This window comes from Vicia villosa, unplaced genomic scaffold (genome assembly GCF_029867415.1).
Source record: "Vicia villosa cultivar HV-30 ecotype Madison, WI unplaced genomic scaffold, Vvil1.0 ctg.002029F_1_1, whole genome shotgun sequence".
NCBI classification, from domain to species: Eukaryota; Viridiplantae; Streptophyta; class Magnoliopsida; order Fabales; family Fabaceae; genus Vicia; species Vicia villosa.
The window spans coordinates 182,190-202,603 of record NW_026705818.1 but is presented as its reverse complement, the minus strand read 5'-3'; the positions used below and the strand labels follow the sequence as shown (position 1 = coordinate 202,603).

Genomic DNA, 20,414 nt, shown 5'->3' with positions numbered 1-20,414 from the left:
TTATTTTAAATATTAACATTAAATATTTTCTTCATGATAATTATCTCATTATAATATTTTTATTTCTTTTATTTTTTTATGATAGAACTACTAAGTATGTCAAATCTTACAAAATTGGATTTTGGGGCTCTTGATATTTCGGGAAAGAACTATTTGACTTAGGCCCTAGACGCCCAAATTCATTTAAGCGTAGAAGGTCACGGTGACACTATTAAAGAAGGAAATAAATCATCTGATCAACAAAAGGCAAAAGCCATGATATTCCTTCGTCGTCACTTTCACGAGGATCTTAAAAATGAGTATCTTACCGTAACTGACCCACATGTCTTGTGGAAAAATTTGAAAGATAGATATGATCATCAAAAAATGGTTATCCTACCAAAAGCTCGATATGAATGGATGCATTTACGTTTGCAGGATTTTAAAAGTGTAAGTGATTATAATTCTGCAATGTTTAGAATAACTTCTAAGTTATTATTATGTGGAGAAAAAGTAACTGATGAAGATATGCTAGAAAAAACATTTTCCACTTTTCATGTATCCAATGTGCTCCTGCAGCAGCAATATCGAGAAAAGGGGTTTATTAAATATTCTGACCTAATATCTTGTCTTCTTGTGGCTGAGCAAAATAATGAACTATTGATGAAAAATCACGAGGCCCGTCCCACTGGTACAACTCCATTCCCAGAAGTGAATGTGGCAAGGCACGACCACTATAGGAAAAATCGTGGTCGCGGTCGTGCATACGCACGTGGTCATGGTCGTGGTCGTGGTCGTGGTCGTAATTATGCTCATGGTCTTGGTTTTGATCGTGGTCGCAATGGGAATCATAAAAACACATATTTCCACCCGAAGTGGAAAAATGTTGAAAAGAATGAAAAAGAGGGTCAGAGTAGCAAAACAAATAAAAATATTTGCTATCGTTGTGGAGGAAAAGGTCATTGGAGTCGCACTTGTCGTACTCCAAAACACCTTGTTGATCTTTATCAAAAATCACTGAAAAATAAAAAGGAAAGGATCGAGACTCACTTTGCTAATGAAGATGATGATCAAGATTACGGTAATATGGATGTTACCCATTTAGATATTGGTGACTTCTTTGCTGATCCAGATGGAAAAATTGATCACCTTATTGGAGATGGAAGCGTCAAGAAATAAAATTTGTGGAAATTTTCTTTTTATGTTTTATGGATGTTTTGAATTTTATTTTCTAATAATAATAAAGTGTGTTTTCTACTTGTTTGTTTACATAATTTACTATTTAAATAATTTGTGTTTTTAATGTGCGCTTATAACTTATTGTTAAAAAAATTATTATTGTTCTTAGAATGAATATGGACGCTAGCTCCAGTAATGAAGATATGTGTCTTGCTGACAGTGCAACAACCCACACAATTCTCAAGCATAAAAGATATTTCTCTAATTTAGTGAATCGAAAAACTGATGTCAGTACTATTTCTGGCACCTCAAAAATAATTGAAGGCTCTGGAAGAGTCCGTATGTTGTTACGTGGTGGAACAATATTGCACATTGATAATGCATTATATTCCCCCAAGTCCCATAGAAATTTATTAAGTTTCAAAGATATCCGCCTAAATGGATACCATATTGAAACAGGAGATGATGGAGGGATTGAACATCTGTGTATTACAAAACACAATTCAGACACAAAATGTGTAATGGAAAAGCTATCGGCTTTATCCTCTGGCCTGTACTACACTTATATTAGTACAACAGAAGCACATGCAACTGTAAACCAGAAGTTTACAAATAATGATAAATTTCTAATTTGGCATGACCGGTTGGGCCATCCTGGTTATATAATGATGCGAAAAATAATTGAAAATTCATGCGGTCATCAATTAATAAGTAGGGAAATTATTCAATCGAATAAGTTCTCATGCAGCTCTTGCTCACAGGGGAAGTTGATAATTCGGCCATCACCAACAAAAATTGGAAATGAATCTATCAGTTTTTTAGAGCGTATACATGGTGATATTTGTGGGCCAATACACCCATCATGTGGACCATTTAGATATTTTATGGTTTTAATTGATGCATCAGCTAGATGGTCACATGTTTGTTTGTTGTCAACTCGTAACCAGGCGTTTGCGAGATTGCTAGCTCAACTGATTCGAATAAGAGCTCATTTCCCCGATTATCCTGTCAAGAAAATTCGTCTTGATAATGCTGCAGAATTTTCATCTCAAGCATTTAATGAGTATTGTATGTCTATTGGGATTGACATTGAACACCCAGTAGCACATGTTCATACACAAAATGGACTTGCAGAATCATTTATTAAACGAATAAAATTAATTGCAAGACCACTGATTATGAGATGCAAGCTCCCAGTTTCTGCTTGGGGACATGCAATTTTGCATGTTGCAACGTTAATTCGCATCAGGCCAACGAGTTACCATACCTCTTCCCCTTTACAATTAGTTTTTGGTAAAGAACCTAATATTTCCCATCTAAGAATTTTTGGATGTGCAGTGTATGTTCCAATTTCTCTACCACATCGCAATAAGATGGGTCCTCAAAGGAGGATGGGAATATATGTTGGATATGAATCTCCGTCTATTATAAAGTACCTTGAACCAACAACAGGAGATTTATTCACTGCTCGTTTTGCTGATTGTCATTTTGATGAATCAAATTTTCCAGCATTAGGGGGAGAGAATAAGAAGCTGGAAAAAGATATCAGTTGGAATGAATTATCATTATCTCATCTTGATCCTCGAACAAAACAATGTGAACTAGAAGTTCAAAAGATAATTCACCTGCAAAACTTAGCAAATCAATTGCCAAATGCATTCACTGATCCAAAAGGTGTGATTAAATCATATATACCAGCTGCAAATGCTCCAATAAAAATTGATATCCCTGTTGGACAATCTAATGAGTCTCAACCATGCCTGAAGCGTGGTAGACCAATCGGTTCCAAAGATAAAAATCCTCGAACAAGAAAGGGAGCTAAGAATAAAGATGGCCCAAGTGAGGATATAGAAAATCTAAAAGAATCGTCAGACATAATAGACATTTCATCTCTAAAAGAGATTAATCAGGTACCTGAAACTCATGAAAATAAAGAGATCTCGATAAATTATGTCCAAAATGGAATACAATGGAACCGAAATGAAGTCGACATTGATGATGTTTTTGCATACAATATAGCGCTAAATGAGATAAACGGCAAAGAGGATGAGGAACCAACGTCTATCAAAATTTGTAGACAAAGTGAGGACTGGCCAAAATGGAAGGATGCAATTGAAGCAGAATTAAACTCACTCTACAAAAGACAAGTTTTTGGACCTGTAGTCCGAACACCTGAAGGTGTGAAGCCAGTTGGATACAGATGGGTTTTCGTACGAAAATGAAATGAAAAAGGTGAAATTGTGAGATACAAAGCTCGACTTGTCGCTCAAGGATTTTCCCAAAGACCTGGAATTGATTTTGATGAAACATATTCACCTGTAATGGATGCAAGCACTTTTCGATATCTAATAAGCCTAGTAGCACATGAAGGGCTTAATTTGCACATGATGGATGTTGTAACAGCTTATCTGTATGGTTCACTTGATAGTGAAATTTACATGAAACTCCCTGAAGGGTTCAATGTACCAGATGCACACAACTCCGAATCTCGAGAACGCTACTCCATAAGATTGAAAAAGTCTCTTTATGGGCTGAAACAGTCTGGACGAATATGGTATAATCGCCTCAGTGAATATTTGCTTAGAGAAGGATATACAAATAACTCCATTTGTCCTTGTATTTTTATAAAAAGATCAGAAAAGGAATTCGCAATAATAGCTGTCTATGTGGATGACATAAATATTATTGGAACTCCTGAAGAGCTCCCAAAAGCTATGAGTTGTTTAAAGAAAGAGTTTGAGATGAAGGACCTAGGAAAGACAAAATTATGTCTAGGTTTACAAATTGAACATTTGGACAAAGGAATATTTGTACATCAAGAAGGCTATATAGAAAAGGTGTTAAAACGCTTCTATATGGACAAAAGTCATCCGTTGTCTACTCCAATGGTTGTTAGATCATTAGATGTGGAGAAAGATCCTTTCAGACCTCGAGAAAAGGATGAAGAATTGCTTGGTCCTGAAGTACCATATCTCAGTGCAATTGGAGCACTAATGTACCTTGCTAATTATACACGTCCTGATATATCATTTGCTGTAAATCTATTAGCAAGATACTGTTCTTCACCTACACGAAGACATTGGAACGGAGTCAAACATATACTTCGTTACCTTAGAGGTACAATAGACATGGGTTTGTTTTATACAAAAGTATCCCAATTCGAATTAACAGGTTATGCAGATGCAGGTTACTTGTCAGATCCTCATAATGGTAGATCACAAACTGGTTATTTGTTTACATGTGGAGGTACAGCTATTTCATGGAGATCGGTGAAACAAACCATAGCAGCAACATCATCTAATCATGCAGAGCTTTTAGCATTACATGAGACAAGTCGAGAATGCGTTTGGTTGAGATCCTTAATTCAGCACATCAAGAATACTTGTGGTTTATCTTTTGAAAAATTAAATACAACGATCATATATGAAGATAATACCGCATGTATCGCTCAATTGAAAGATGGTTACATTAAAGGAGATCGAACAAAACACATTTCCCCAAAGTTCTTATTTACTCATGATCTCCAAAAGAATGGTGATATAAGCATCCAACAAATTTGTTCATGTGATAACCTTGCAGACCTTTTCACAAAGTCACTCTCAAGCAGAATTTTTAATCAACTAGTACACAAAATTGGTCTTCATTGAAGAAATGACTGTTCAACTGAGGGGGAGAAATGAAAGGATATTGTACTCTTTTTCCTTCACTAGATTTTTTTCCCACTGGGTTTTTTCTAGTAAGGTTTTAACGAGGCATATCCTCAATGGACATCCAAGGGGGAGTGTTATAAACATTTATACTAGTGGATGTCCATCCCTCTTCTTATTCTTCATCTTCCTATTCCACTTTAATGTACATGATTTTCTACCTCCCTTGGGTCCTATAAATAAGACCCCATGTTACAATGTAAAGTTCACCTTTGAGAATAATATAATACAATGTTGCTTGTTCTCTTCTCTTCCTATCTTTTGATCTCTATATAGTTCCATTTAGTTTATAATAATAATCAACTATAGTTTAACACTCTCATTATTTTAAAACTTTTTTATTTGAAAATTTGAATAAAATAAAATTTTAAATTTTTTTATTTATTTGTCAAACATATTAATAAAAATAAAATTTCTAGTAATAATATTCCTATAAATAGTATTGTTATGTATCGCCCACAAGACTCAAGATCAAAGTCTCAATGAAAAAGTAAAAGTTGTAAAGTGCGAAGAGTATGTAGGCCTCTATTTTCCATGAAGCATGTAATTCTACTCTCGGGAGCTCTGCTGATTGTCCAGATTAATCTGACGATTGACTACGACTCACGCCTTGTCGCTACCGCGAAAATTAACAGAGTCGCCACTAACATATTTATCCTGAAAAGAAAGGGAATGCCAGCAAACCACAAAACAAAACAACGGTCTCACGACCAGAGAAGAGGGTAAGGGAGTCGGTTACGCGAGGGGAAGGTGTTAGCACCCCACGCGCCCATCGTACTCGATGGTATCCACGCTTGTGTCTAAAACTATGGGTGTGTAACAAATCTATGCTAATCTGGACTAAAATGAATGCAGAATGTAGGGAAAAGAAAGGATTATGCTCGCACGGGCCCTACCCCGCTGCCTACGTATCTGTTTTGCAGAATCAGAGCTACCGTAGCTCGGCTAACTAGTTTCTGTTTGTTTTGTGTTTTTTAGGTGAACGAGTTACATTCACACTCCGCTGCTCGACCTTTGGAGACTTATGCTGGGAATGGAGCGGAAATAACAAGCTCTTAAGAAAAGAAAATCAAAGAGTGTGGTTTGTGTTTTAAAGAATGCATGAGGAAGACCTAAGCTAAGGAGGAAAACTTGCTACCTAATGTTATCATACAAAGGGTATCAGTCTAAACTAAACTAACAACCTACGAGAAAAAGGGGAAGCACACAATGAGCACACAAACGAGCATCCACTCGTAAAGCAAACAAAACCAACGGTACTGACCGAATGGTAGAAAAGCGGTCCCGCCATAGCCAAGGGGAGCAGCTCAACCCAAGTCAACCAAGCATTAGACCTCGCGAAAATGATCAGGCCATAGACAAGAGGGCGGACCCCTCTCAGCAACCAAGCCGTCACGGATCGTAAAGGAAAACGGTGCATGCGTACACCGAGCATCAACGTCGAGCGACGCGAGCTATAAGAAAAGGCGGGGGTCCGGCTACATGAACCCTTTTCCTGACATACTTGATAACAAGATCTTTTGCACGTTTGGAAGCAAGCAACGCGAGGCGTGCGCATACCAACAGACTCGATGAGACTAGGCGGGGGTTGATTACGAACCCTTGACCGCATGCCTTCCATGAGGACTTAACGGAGTGCCATATAGGACTTATTACACCGTGACTCCCTGCCGCAAAGCACAAATATAAACACACCAACAAAAACAGAGCCTCTTTCGAGGACTTGGCCAGATGCATGTCTAGGTCCTACTTCTCATGTTAAAGGATGATGCGAGAAAACGATAAAGTGCGAGGAAATAAAATGAAACGAGATCAATACCAAACGGATTATGATCCGTAAACTAAGGCGAAGCAAAGCGAAGAAAGAGAATCCCGCGAGCGAGCTAGCAAAGCAAAAGCAAATAGTCAGCACACCGATTAGCCATAAAGCGCACAAATGTCGACTCGCACATCGAGCATAATCACGATACACCTGCAAGAGGAACAAGCAAACCAAACAAGCAGATATAAAGCCATAAGATCGTGTCTCTAAGTCGAGAGCACGATACAAGTCAATCAGATATAATCGTATTCCGCAAGTGAAGCGGAACGCTCAAGCAATGAGTATCAATCGGTGACTATCCAAAAGCCTTGCACACTAGCACACAGGTTAGAGATAACAAACATCGCAATCGGAATTGCGTTATTACCATAAAACGAAAGGAAATCAACAAGTAAGGTAAACATGAAATGGACAATGAAACATCAAAGAGAAATCAAACATGAATGATCTACAAATTAATGCAAACAAAGCATCTAGCAAGATGGTACATCTCATAAGCTTTCCGACGATTTAAAGAACGTGCAAATCGGAGTTACGAGTAAAAAGATACGAAAGTTTGAAGTTAGAAAAGCAAAACACAAAAAATTGCACTCAGGAACCGGTTCCCACCTAGGGACAACCCGGTTCCCCATACAAAAAAACAGAGGCAGAAACTCGGAACCGGTTCCCACCTAGGGACAACCCGGTTCCTGGTACAAAAACACAGAGAATGGCCAAATTAGCAAGCTGGGAACCGGTTCCCACCTAGGGACAACCCGGTTCCCCATACAAAAATACAGAGAATAGTCAAGTTAGCAAGCTGGGAACCGGTTCCCACCTAGGGACAACCCGGTTCCTGGTACAAAAACACAGAGAATCAACATTTTGGATTGAGTGGGAACCGGTTCCCGCCTGGGACAACCCGGTTCCTGGCGTGTGAAAACAGAATTTTATGCATTTTAAAGGCCTTGGAGCCATTCGCACTCGATCCAAAACGTACCAATTGATCACAAACAAACATCAACATCACAACATACCAACATTCACACATCAAACGATCCACATGTCAACAATTATGCTAAGTGCGACGCGTCAAATAAGGCCAAGATCGATCGAAAATATGGCACATGCATTTATACGAACACGTTGAGTACATCGCAAGCAACACAAATTATCAACAACAATTATACACACAAAATCACCGACAAATCACGGATCCGAACACGAATAACACAATTCATCATCAACGGATATCAATTACATACAATGAACATCAATCCTAACCAAAATTCATATGAACACGATCAATTCGAGCAAAAATACACAAATTCACCAATCAAACATCATCAATCATCCATTAATCAAGAACAAGAGGTAGATCTAGATTTGAATTCACATGATAATCAACAATTAAGCACTTAATTCAAGGTTCAAGGCTTACCGAATGAAGATTCAAACCGAAGTGCGAACACGAACACGATACGAACGCGAACACGACTCGAATCTCGAAAGCGAAATCCGGATTGGGATAGAGAGGGAGGCGCGCAAGCTTAGTGAGGGAGAGGGAGAGAAATTCGAACTTTGATCCTTGATTCTTCAATCCATGTTCTTGATCTTGATGAAATTTGATGAATATTGATGGAAGTTTTATGTAATTTGTGGTTTTGATTCAAGAGAATTGAGAGAGAATTTGGAGAAAGTGTTTGTGCAGAGTTGGTGAATTGAAATTGTGAGAGTCCTCCCCCTTGATTTGTGAAGAGCAAAATGTTTATATATTGTCAATGCGAAATGTCCAAATTGCCCTCGGTACGTCTCATTTTGGCTTGTTTTTAAGGAAACTCGGTTCGGCTCTAAATTTCGGAACTAAACCGATGCCATTGCGAAGATGACCAAATTTGTGATCCGTTGCCGCGAGAATCACCTCAATCCGATAAGCGATGAAGAAAATATGCGCGTTTGAATGGCGAGAAACGCCGATTCATCTGGTGTGACTGTGCAGAATTTTGTGAGTACCGCTCAAAGAACTCGATACAACTCCATCTTCGGCTCAGAATCTGAACAAGCATGTGTGACGAAGAATCGAAGCTAACGAAATTTCCGAGAGAATACCGCCGGAATGGACTTCATACGATAAAAATCGAAGAAGTTATGAATTTTCGAACTCGGCGCGACATACACGAAAACACACTTTTTACCGAAACGACACGACGATCTTTAAAATTCTGGGAATTTTCCATGCATATTTGGCCTTCGGTCCGAACATATGAAATCTTGGTAATGATGTCACGGAGCTCCAGTTAAATTTTCAAGCGAATCCGGCGAGCGGATTAGGAGATATGAATTTTCCGAGGCGCAAAACCCTACATTCAGCACTATTTTTCACTACGAAATCTCAAGTAATTTGCCAATTTGAAGACCTTCTTCAAAGAATTAGCTTCCGAGCCGAACACGAAAGTTGTAGATATCGTCGAAACAGTCAAGATTACGCGTGAACTAAGCTCATATCACCTTCCAAATATGACTTGCGAATTTTTCTCGTATTTCCACTGTTTAAACCATTTTTCACGCTTTTCTTCTTAAACCCATGAAAACTCTTTATTATTTTTCTTCAATTTTGAAATGACGAAATAAACGTCATTATTAACTTATAGCTCAAATAAAGAGGGCAAATTTTGGGGTGCAACAGCTGCCCCTATTCAAACTTCTTGAACCTGACGAGTGAGAAACGAAAGTTTCGAACCGTTGAGGTGGAAGGAGATTGAATACCAGAATGAACTCGAAAATTTGCGCTCTTGATCAATAGAAGATTCCATCTTGTGATAAGAAGGAATGTACCACCCCGCAAGCAAGGAGAAAAAACTTCAGTTGATCTGGGCATCGATAATAAGTAAGCCTTCATCTGATCTGACAACTTCAGGGAGAGAGAGACAAACTTCTTCTGATTTAACCATCAGGATGATCGCCTGTAATGATTAGGCGAGCCGCTCTGGGAGGCATTTTGAAACTGGATAATTTTCCTGCAGAAAGAAACAGATATGATATGATCTATGCATGATGCATGTATGAATGTATATGGAATGACGTTCCCGAGAAGGAAGACGCTATACGCTTTTGAGAATGCAATGCGAATGATGCATGATTCGAACGTCGCTTAGGGAGACAATGGATGAGCACTGCATTGCTGAAGCAGTCCTGGAGAGAATTTAGAACTCTGCAGGGAGGACAAGATGAGTGACCAGAAGTCACATACGGCGAGCTGGGAAAGATGGATCAGAAATCTGCTGGAGACGATCAAATCTGGATGCGAGCTCTGTTTGGGGAATAAACCCTGCTTGGGATATGAACATCCCGATTAACTGCTTGGGGAATACCTTGGCAACTTCATAGGAGAAGCAAAATCTCGACATACTGGGGATGTGGAGATAAGGGCAAGTCGTGGAAATAACTCTGATGGGGAGTAACCAACTTGCTTGTATAGGACGCATTCCGCTGGGGAAACCCTTGAAGGAAAACAGATTCTGCTGAGGATGCATGTGAATCTTTGCTGAGGAAAGAAAACTCAGTGGGGAAGATGAATACTTCTGCACAGCGATCTGCTAGGGATGTGAGAAATCCGCTAGGGATAAGGAACTCGGCATAAGAACCTCTTGTTAAGGCAACTCCACTAGGGAATAAGATGGCTCTCATGGGGAAACTAGTCAATCTGTTGGAGAGAGAAACCTCTACTGGGGAAAACGAGGAACTCGGGCGAAGAACTTCATTAAGAGCTTGCTGGGGAATCAGATACCATTCAATCATAACTCAACTGGGGAAAAGGCATTCCGCCGGGGAATAAGGCTTCTGGAGCACGGAGAATGCATTGAGATGCACTTTGCTGCGGATATGAGAATCTTGGAACAAAGAAAGTCTCGTCTAAATGTACTCAGCTGGGGAATGAGAGTCTCCCGTTAAGATGCACTCAGCTGGGGAATGAGAATATCTCGTTTGGATGCGCTCAGCCGGGGAGTCAGGATATCTCATTAGGCTAGATCCGCTACCGTGCTGATGTGATGCGCTCAAAATGATGTACCCACAACGGGAAAATGCAAGAGCAAACAGATTGTCAGACAACTGAGCTTTGAAACTTTCCAAACAAGCAACGGATTCAATGAGCTGATAGGCGGGCAATGATTAGAATACCAAACAAGTCGGCCGGAGTATCAAACAGGCATTGGTTCTCCAAGAGAATACCACCAGGAAGTGGGCTTAATGAGTCAAGCAAGTCTTGACTTCAAAGGGACCAAACAGGCATTGGCTTTCATAGTGTTCTGCATATTTGTATTAATTGTAAAGATGTCAAAAAGTAATGGGCTTATAGACACATTAGGGTGTATACGACAACTATCCGCAATTCTTGGAAATCCACGACACGAGGGTCAGAAACTTACGACTCGAGGGGCGGCAAAGGAGGTAAACTCACGACACGAGGGTCGAAAAGGAGGTAAACTCACGACACGAGGGTCAGAAAGGAATCAAACTCACGACACGAGGGTCGGAAAGGAATCAAACTCACGACGCGAGGGTCGGAAATGAGATGAACTCACGACTCGAGGGCCGGAAAGGAATCAAACTCACGACGCGAGGGTCGGAAATGAGATGAACTCACGACTCGAGGGTCGGAAAGGAATCAAACTCACGACTCGAGGGTCGGAAATGAATCAAACTCACGACGTGAGGGTCGGAAAGGAATCAAACTCACGACTCGAGGGTCGGAAATGAATCAAACTCACGGCGCGAGGGCCGGAAATGAATCAAACTCACGACTCGTGGGTCGGAAACTCACGACTCGAGGGTCGGAAAGCAAAGGAATCACAACACGAGGGTTGGAAAGGAGATAAACTCACGACACGAGGGTCGGAAAGGAGATAAACTCACGACACGAGGGTCGGAAAGGAGATAAACTCACGACTCGAGGGTCGGAAAGCAAAGGACTCACAACACGAGGGTCGGAAAGAAGGCAAACTCACGACTCGAGGGTCGGAAATGAATCAAGCTCACGACACGAGGGTCGGAAATGAGATGAACTCACGACTCGAGGGCCGGAAATGAGATAAACTCACGACTCGAGGGTCGGAAAGTAAGGGACTCACAACACGAGGGTTGGAAACTCACGACTCGAGGGTCGGAAAGCAAAGGAATCACAACACGAGGGTTGGAAACTCACGACTCGAGGGTTGGAAAGCAAAGGAATTTGATGTCCACATAAAAGGACTCTAGTTGAGGGATACCGATAAGCAACGGTTGCAACATCTGGAAGAGATCTGAAAATCACACTGAAATGCGTAGATGCCACTGAAGATTGGACTTTCAGCTTCAGACCATTGAGGATGACGACCCTGATGGTTCTCAAATTCATAAGCTGTTTAGCTCACACCTGAACTTTAAACTAAACACCTCCTGATGAGGAAAAAAAATGCCAATGCATAGTGTCTTGCCCCAGCCTGTAAGGACTTTGAAGAGATTAGTCTTGTAAGGATATTCTGATATCTGTTTACACCAAACTAACTTTCCCCCGTATCAATAATTTCGGCACCATGCCCCTGCCTGACTTGGGTTGCAGGTAGCTTTGACTATGCTTGGGTGAATATCCCTGATTGCTTAGCATTTGAGAGATTTTTCGAATCTTGACCTGATTGCCTCAGATTGAGTGAAAACTTTCTCGATAGAGTATTCAAAATGCTTCTGTGCCCCTGAGGCTGATCAAACTTTGAGGTATTCTTGCTTCAACTCAACGGAGTTCTGAAGCCAACTTGCCCCCCGGGAGGGATAAACTTTTCACCTGAAGTTCATGATGAAAACTTTCTTGATGTTAAGCATTTGTTCATATGCAAAGAATGTTTATTATGAGAAATATAATTCTAATGCAAAGTTCATGTTTGTCTTGAAGTTTAAAGAAACTTTTGAAAGGATGTCGTAACATCGATTTTTTTGAAAGAAAGATGGTGTGATACCAACCCAAGCGCTTTAGCAAATCTCCTAGGAGTCAGTTTACCGTATTCTCGTGTATAGTCTGCTTTCGAATTAACCCATGCTTCAGTTAGGACTTTTCAGGGTTGTAACGTGGCCAGGTTCATGGTTTGAGAAAAAAATATTTTTAGGCTCAATTATTTGGTGCCCACCCCCTTCGTGATGTTCTCCAATCTTAAGTTCAGTTAACTTGACACGAGCATTCATCTTTCAAGAGGAGTTTGGAAATGATTGAGGAATCAATGAGGTCTTTTGGACGCGATAATCACTTTACCTTTTATTTTTAGTGTCTGATCACACGACTTTGTTCTTTGTTGAGGATCTTTATTTTGTAATCCTTGTTTTTCTCTTTTTTTGCTTTTGCTTTGCTTTTCTTTTTCGTTTCCCTAACTTTTGCCTGAACAAATTCTTTTGAATTTTGATTTGGATGTCCAGCGGGATGCCCTAACTTTTGCCTAAGTCACTTGTTTTCAAGTTATTGACTTAGCGGGCTTTTCTTCTTTTTTTTCTTTTCTTTTTGATTCATTCTTTTATTTTGAACAAGTCGTGTGATCTTGCATTGTCTCTGATTTGTTGGAAGTGCATAGTGACTGTCTGAGTCATTGATTGATGAAGAATCACCATTGTGGTATCGTCATTATTTTGACCTCCTGATGTGAGGGATAAACCACAGCGGCTTTGATGTTGGTATCGACCTCCTGATGTGAGGGATAAATTTGATGTCTCGACCTCCTGAGGTGAGGGATAACCGTTGGGGATTTGACTTTCCTCAATCTTTTGAAGGACAACCATTGTTATGTCCTTAGATGTGTGCTCCTGATGAATTTTGAATGCTCAATCAGGTTAACTGAATACTACCCGCCCCTGGGTTGAATGTGAGGGTTTTTTATTTTGAGAAAAGAAACTCCTACTTCGAAGGCTCAGAGGGGTTAACAAAGGTTTCACTCCCTTATATCTCCAGTGTTTGGGAATTTGAAACAATGCCTGTACATCATCAACAGGGTTCTACTCAAAAGCATACCTTTTGAGGTTCTTGGTATTATGCTCATCATTCTCCCTACGGAGTTATCATGCTTTGTTAACAAGAGTTTAGTATCACAAAAAGCATATAAAAACAAATAAGAGCAAAAGCGAATGGATATTTTTTTTTAAGACAAACATATCCAATGCATTATTATTATAGTTCAAAAACAAACAAGTTTTACATACAAACAGTATTGCATAAAACAAGAAAGCTTAAACATGAACATGCATGGTGATTTAAGAACTGCCAATGTTGAGGAGATCTTCTCCGTATGGACTTATTGCTTCAGAAGATCCACTGGAATCGGAGGAGAACTTCAATTATGGCTCTCAGGTGTGAATGCAATAGCCTTTGCATCAATTAGGTCTTGAACCTTGTCTCTGAATGGCTGACAATCTTCAGTCAAATGACCAGGTGCCCCGGCATGGTAGCCACAACTGACATTAGGGTCAAATCCCTCAGGATACGGGAAAGAAACAGGATCCAACTGCTTTGGTTCCACCAAGGAAAGTTTGAGAAATTCAGATAATAGCTCATCATGAGTCATGGGAATGGCATCATACACTCTTTTTGGCCTTCTACGCCTCTGTCTACCCTGCTGGTGACGATTTTGTTGGTGGTTCCTCCATGGTGGCGCGTACTGAGCTGCTTGATCATGCAAAACCGGCTCCCTCTGGACAAACTGAATAGGTGGATGACTGAGAGCTGTAGCACAGACTTGTGGGTCATCCTGAATAGAAATAATCGCTTCCATTTCATTACGAGAGATCTGATCGAGAGGATGATTAAGAGACTCCTCTTCATACTCAGGAATTACACTGGCTCTTCCATCCACACGCCTGGGGAATTCAAAAAGATCATCAACATCTTGGATATTACCATTCCTAAGACCGTTCTCAATTCGTTCGCCGGCGACAACCAATTCTGCAAAGTCAGAAGCACCAATCAAGCCTTGGTAGTATGGACCTTCCAACATATCTTTGAACATACCCATGAGCTCTTGTTCTAATAGTGGAGGTTGAACTCTGGCAGCCAGTTCTCTCCATCTTCGGGCATACTCTCTAAAAGACTCATCATTTCTCTGAGTCAAAGCTTGGAGTTGAATTCTGGTCGAAGCCAGGTCACTGTTGTGCTTGTAACGCTTGACAAACGCTTCTGCTAATTCTTTCCAAGTTCGGACATGAGTTCGTTCAAGTTGAGTGTACCACTCGAGGGATGTACCACTGAGGCTGTCCTGAAAGAAATGCATCAATAGCTTGTCATTCTCAGCATAAGGAGCCATTTTGTTACAAAATGCTTTCACGTGAGTCAACGGACAAGTGGTTCCCTTGTACTTCTCGAAGTTAGGGACTCTGAACTTAACAGGAATCTTGACACCAGGGACTAGGCACAACCCATCAGCATCTAAATCAACAGAGTCACGACCTTCTATAGCTTTCAACCTTTTCTCCAAGAGGTGGAACCTTTTGTCAGTTTCATTATTCGGGAACCTGAAGGCTTCAGGTTTTAAGTTGTTCTCATGATGTGCATTCTCCTGAGCAGGAATAGTAGTTTCAACAACATTTCTGACATTCTGATTCACAAGACCTTCTCCTGGGGTGATATTACCGTCTGTAGCTGGCCTCTGAAGAACCTGTCTCAACTCTTCTTGTCTAAGAGCAAGGGTTTGAATAGCCTCCATAAACTGACCCATGTTAGTCCTCATTTCTGTCCTCATCTCATTCAAGTTTTCACGGATTTGTTCCATGGCTAACTCCTGATTGTTGATCGGTGTCGAGAAGTCAGAAACGTACCTCTGTAGAGAAAACCAAATGAAGAGAAGGTTGAGAATAAGAGCTCCATATTTGATTACCTGTCATGAATGCATGTATGCATGAATGGATGCAATGTTATGTTCCCATCATTTCTAAGGAATCCTCATGTTTTGATTGATTTAGCAAGTAAGAGATGGAAAAGCTCGGCACGAGGCTTAAAGATACGATTCCTTGGAAATGGAAAGAACATGTATGCTAGTTATTTTTTGTACATCATTTTTGGAAAGTAAATATGCAATGATGCAAAGTGGTGGGGCTTGTTGCCGCCCACCAGACATTCTGGAATGCCGGTAACACACATTGTACAGAGCCAAAGGTTCGGCCCCAAATGGTATACCACACGGAACACGGAATATCAATCCACGGAACCAAAGCCCATAGTCAATAACACACTGGAATAGAACATGGATTACCACTCGAACAAGAACCATAGTACCCCACGAACAGGAACCAAAAGTACACTCGAACAAGAACAGCGGTCACCCACGAACAAGAACAGCGGTAACCCACGAACAAGAACAGCGGTCACCAACAATGTACCTGTTAATATGATCATTGATTCCCGCCCCACTCACGGGTGAAATCTAGGCCAAGGTAAGGTCATGAAACGCAGTATACGGTCCGCCCGAAGGTAAGCATCATCACAGCGCGCAAGCGGGTGACGATAATACCTCCGTTTGAAACCACTACTCTGCTCGTGGTCACATAATCCATCCCGAGACGTACACCTCGAGACAAACCATGCTCCCACTCTATCCTAGGGTTCCTATGGTTCACACATAGCCTGGGTATTGGGCCTTTTACCTCTTGAAACACCCACCCAACAGACAGAAATCCAGACAGTCCAGAATATGATGCAGAAAAGTAAAAGCGCACATAGAATGCAATGCAAACAGGTAAATATGCAAAGCACTAAAAACACCCAATGATAAACACACAAGCGCTAGGATCGACTCGCTGAGTCCGGACCAGCAACAGGTCGAGACGTCCCCAGCAGAGTCGCCAGCTGTCGCTACCGCGAAAATTAACAGAGTCGCCACTAACATATTTATCCTGAAAAGAAAGGGAATGCCAGCAAACCACAAAACAAAACAACGGTCTCACGACCAGAGAAGAGGGTAAGGGAGTCGGTTACGCGAGGGGAAGGTGTTAGCACCCCACGCGCCCATCGTACTCGATGGTATCCACGCTTGTGTCTAAAACTATGGGTGTGTAACAAATCTATGCTAATCTGGACTAAAATGAATGCAGAATGTAGGGAAAAGAAAGGATTATGCTCGCACGGGCCCTACCCCGCTGCCTACGTATCTGTTTTGCAGAATCAGAGCTACCGTAGCTCGGCTAACTAGTTTCTGTTTGTTTTGTGTTTTTTAGGTGAACGAGTTACATTCACACTCCGCTGCTCGACCTTTGGAGACTTATGCTGGGAATGGAGCGGAAATAACAAGCTCTTAAGAAAAGAAAATCAAAGAGTGTGGTTTGTGTTTTAAAGAATGCATGAGGAAGACCTAAGCTAAGGAGGAAAACTTGCTACCTAATGTTATCATACAAAGGGTATCAGTCTAAACTAAACTAACAACCTACGAGAAAAAGGGGAAGCACACAATGAGCACACAAACGAGCATCCACTCGTAAAGCAAACAAAACCAACGGTACTGACCGAATGGTAGAAAAGCGGTCCCGCCATAGCCAAGGGGAGCAGCTCAACCCAAGTCAACCAAGCATTAGACCTCGCGAAAATGATCAGGCCATAGACAAGAGGGCGGACCCCTCTCAGCAACCAAGCCGTCACGGATCGTAAAGGAAAACGGTGCATGCGTACACCGAGCATCAACGTCGAGCGACGCGAGCTATAAGAAAAGGCGGGGGTCCGGCTACATGAACCCTTTTCCTGACATACTTGATAACAAGATCTTTTGCACGTTTGGAAGCAAGCAACGCGAGGCGTGCGCATACCAACAGACTCGATGAGACTAGGCGGGGGTTGATTACGAACCCTTGACCGCATGCCTTCCATGAGGACTTAACGGAGTGCCATATAGGACTTATTACACCGTGACTCCCTGCCGCAAAGCACAAATATAAACACACCAACAAAAACAGAGCCTCTTTCGAGGACTTGGCCAGATGCATGTCTAGGTCCTACTTCTCATGTTAAAGGATGATGCGAGAAAACGATAAAGTGCGAGGAAATAAAATGAAACGAGATCAATACCAAACGGATTATGATCCGTAAACTAAGGCGAAGCAAAGCGAAGAAAGAGAATCCCGCGAGCGAGCTAGCAAAGCAAAAGCAAATAGTCAGCACACCGATTAGCCATAAAGCGCACAAATGTCGACTCGCACATCGAGCATAATCACGATACACCTGCAAGAGGAATAAGCAAACCAAACAAGCAGATATAAAGCCATAAGATCGTGTCTCTAAGTCGAGAGCACGATACAAGTCAATGAGATATAATCGTATTCCGCAAGTGAAGCGGAACGCTCAAGCAATGAGTATCAATCGGTGACTATCCAAAAGCCTTGCACACTAGCACACAGGTTAGAGATAACAAACATCGCAATCGGAATTGCGTTATTACCATAAAACGAAAGGAAATCAACAAGTAAGGTAAACATGAAATGGACAATGAAACATCAAAGAGAAATCAAACATGAATGATCTACAAATTAATGCAAACAAAGCATCTAGCAAGATGGTACATCTCATAAGCTTTCCGACGATTTAAAGAACGTGCAAATCGGAGTTACGAGTAAAAAGATACGAAAGTTTGAAGTTAGAAAAGCAAAACACAAAAAATTGCACTCAGGAACCGGTTCCCACCTAGGGACAACCCGGTTCCCCATACAAAAAAACAGAGGCAGAAACTCGGAACCGGTTCCCACCTAGGGACAACCCGGTTCCTGGTACAAAAACACAGAGAATGGCCAAATTAGCAAGCTGGGAACCGGTTCCCACCTAGGGACAACCCGGTTCCCCATACAAAAATACAGAGAATAGTCAAGTTAGCAAGCTGGGAACCGGTTCCCACCTAGGGACAACCCGGTTCCTGGTACAAAAACACAGAGAATCAACATTTTGGATTGAGTGGGAACCGGTTCCCGCCTGGGACAACCCGGTTCCTGGCGTGTGAAAACAGAATTTTATGCATTTTAAAGGCCTTGGAGCCATTCGCATTCGATCCAAAACGTACCAATTGATCACAAACAAACATCAACATCACAACATACCAACATTCACACATCAAACGATCCACATGTCAACAATTATGCTAAGTGCGACGCGTCAAATAAGGCCAAGATCGATCGAAAATATGGCACATGCATTTATACGAACACGTTGAGTACATCGCAAGCAACACAAATTATCAACAACAATTATACACACAAAATCACCGACAAATCACGGATCCGAACACGAATAACACAATTCATCATCAACGGATATCAATTACATACAATGAACATCAATCCTAACCAAAATTCATATGAACACGATCAATTCGAGCAAAAATACACAAATTCACCAATCAAACATCATCAATCATCCATTAATCAAGAACAAGAGGTAGATCTAGATTTGAATTCACATGATAATCAACAATTAAGCACTTAATTCAAGGTTCAAGGCTTACCGAATGAAGATTCAAACCGAAGTGCGAACACGAACACGATACGAACGCGAACACGACTCGAATCTCGAAAGCGAAATCCGGATTGGGATAGAGAGGGAGGCGCGCAAGCTTAGTGAGGGAGAGGGAGAGAAATTCGAACTTTGATCCTTGATTCTTCAATCCATGTTCTTGATCTTGATGAAATTTGATGAATATTGATGGAAGTTTTATGTAATTTGTGGTTTTGATTCAAGAGAATTGAGAGAGAATTGGGAGAAAGTGTTTGTGCAGAATTGGTGAATTGAAATTGTGAGAGTCCTCCCCCTTGATTTGTGAAGAGCAAAATGTTTATATATTGTCAATGCAAAATGTCCAAATTGCCCTCGGTACGTCTCATTTTGGCTTGTTTTTAAGGAAACTTGGTTCGGCTCTAAATTTCGGAACTAAACCGATGCCATTGCGAAGATGACCAAATTTGTGATCCGTTGCCGCGAGAATCACCTCAATCCGATAAGCGATGAAGAAAATATGCGCGTTTGAATGGCGAGAAACGCCGATTCATCTGGTGCGACTGTGCAGAATTTTGTGAGTACCGCTCAAAGAACTCGATACAACTCCATCTTCGGCTCAGAATCTGAACAAGCATGTGTGACGAAGAATCGAAGCTAACGAAATTTCCGAGAGAATACCGCCGGAATGGACTTCATACGATAAAAATCGAAGAAGTTATGAATTTTCGAACTCGGCGCGACATACACGAAAACACACTTTTTACCGAAACGACACGACGATCTTTAAAATTCTGGGAATTTTCCATGCATATTTGGCCTTCGGTCCGAACATATGAAATCTTGGTAATGATGTCACGGAGCTCGAGTTAAATTTTCAAGCGAATCCGGCGAGCGGATTAGGAGATATGAATTTTCCGAGGCGCAAAACCCTACATTCAGCACTATTTTTCACTACGAAATCTCAAGTAATTTGCCAATTTGAAGACCTTCTTCAAAGAATTAGCTTCCGAGCCGAACACGAAAGTTGTAGATATCGTCGAAACAGTCAAGATAACGCGAGAACTAAGCTCATATCACCTTCCAAATATGACTTGCGAATTTTTCTCGTATTTCCACTGTTTAAACCATTTTTCACGCTTTTCTTCTTAAACCCATGAAAACTCTTTATTATTTTTCTTCAATTTTGAAATGACGAAATAAACGTCATTATTAACTTATAGCTCAAATAAAGAGGGCAAATTTTGGGGTGCAACACGCCTCACCACACGCTTTCTGT

The 20,414-nt window shown here is 41.1% G+C and overlaps 2 protein-coding genes across 2 annotated transcripts; one reads left to right on the top strand and one right to left on the bottom strand.

Annotated features, from left to right (window-relative positions):
- The first annotated feature begins 255 nt into the window (after positions 1 to 255).
- Positions 256 to 1,158, top strand: LOC131637568 (uncharacterized). The gene has a single exon (XM_058908167.1). The coding sequence runs from the start codon at positions 256 to 258 to the stop codon at positions 1,156 to 1,158; it is 903 nt and encodes a 300-aa protein (XP_058764150.1).
- Positions 1,159 to 14,012: 12,854 nt separating this feature from the next.
- On the bottom strand, positions 14,013 to 15,443 carry LOC131637567 (uncharacterized). The gene has a single exon (XM_058908166.1). The coding sequence runs from the start codon at positions 15,441 to 15,443 to the stop codon at positions 14,013 to 14,015; it is 1,431 nt and encodes a 476-aa protein (XP_058764149.1).
- Positions 15,444 to 20,414: the final 4,971 nt, after the last annotated feature.

Coding starts and splice junctions, on each gene's coding strand:
- LOC131637568 (XM_058908167.1), top strand. CDS start 256: ATGATATTCCTTCGTCGTCACTTTCACGAGGATCTTAAAAATGAGTAT.
- LOC131637567 (XM_058908166.1), bottom strand. CDS start 15,443: ATGGAACAAATCCGTGAAAACTTGAATGAGATGAGGACAGAAATGAGG.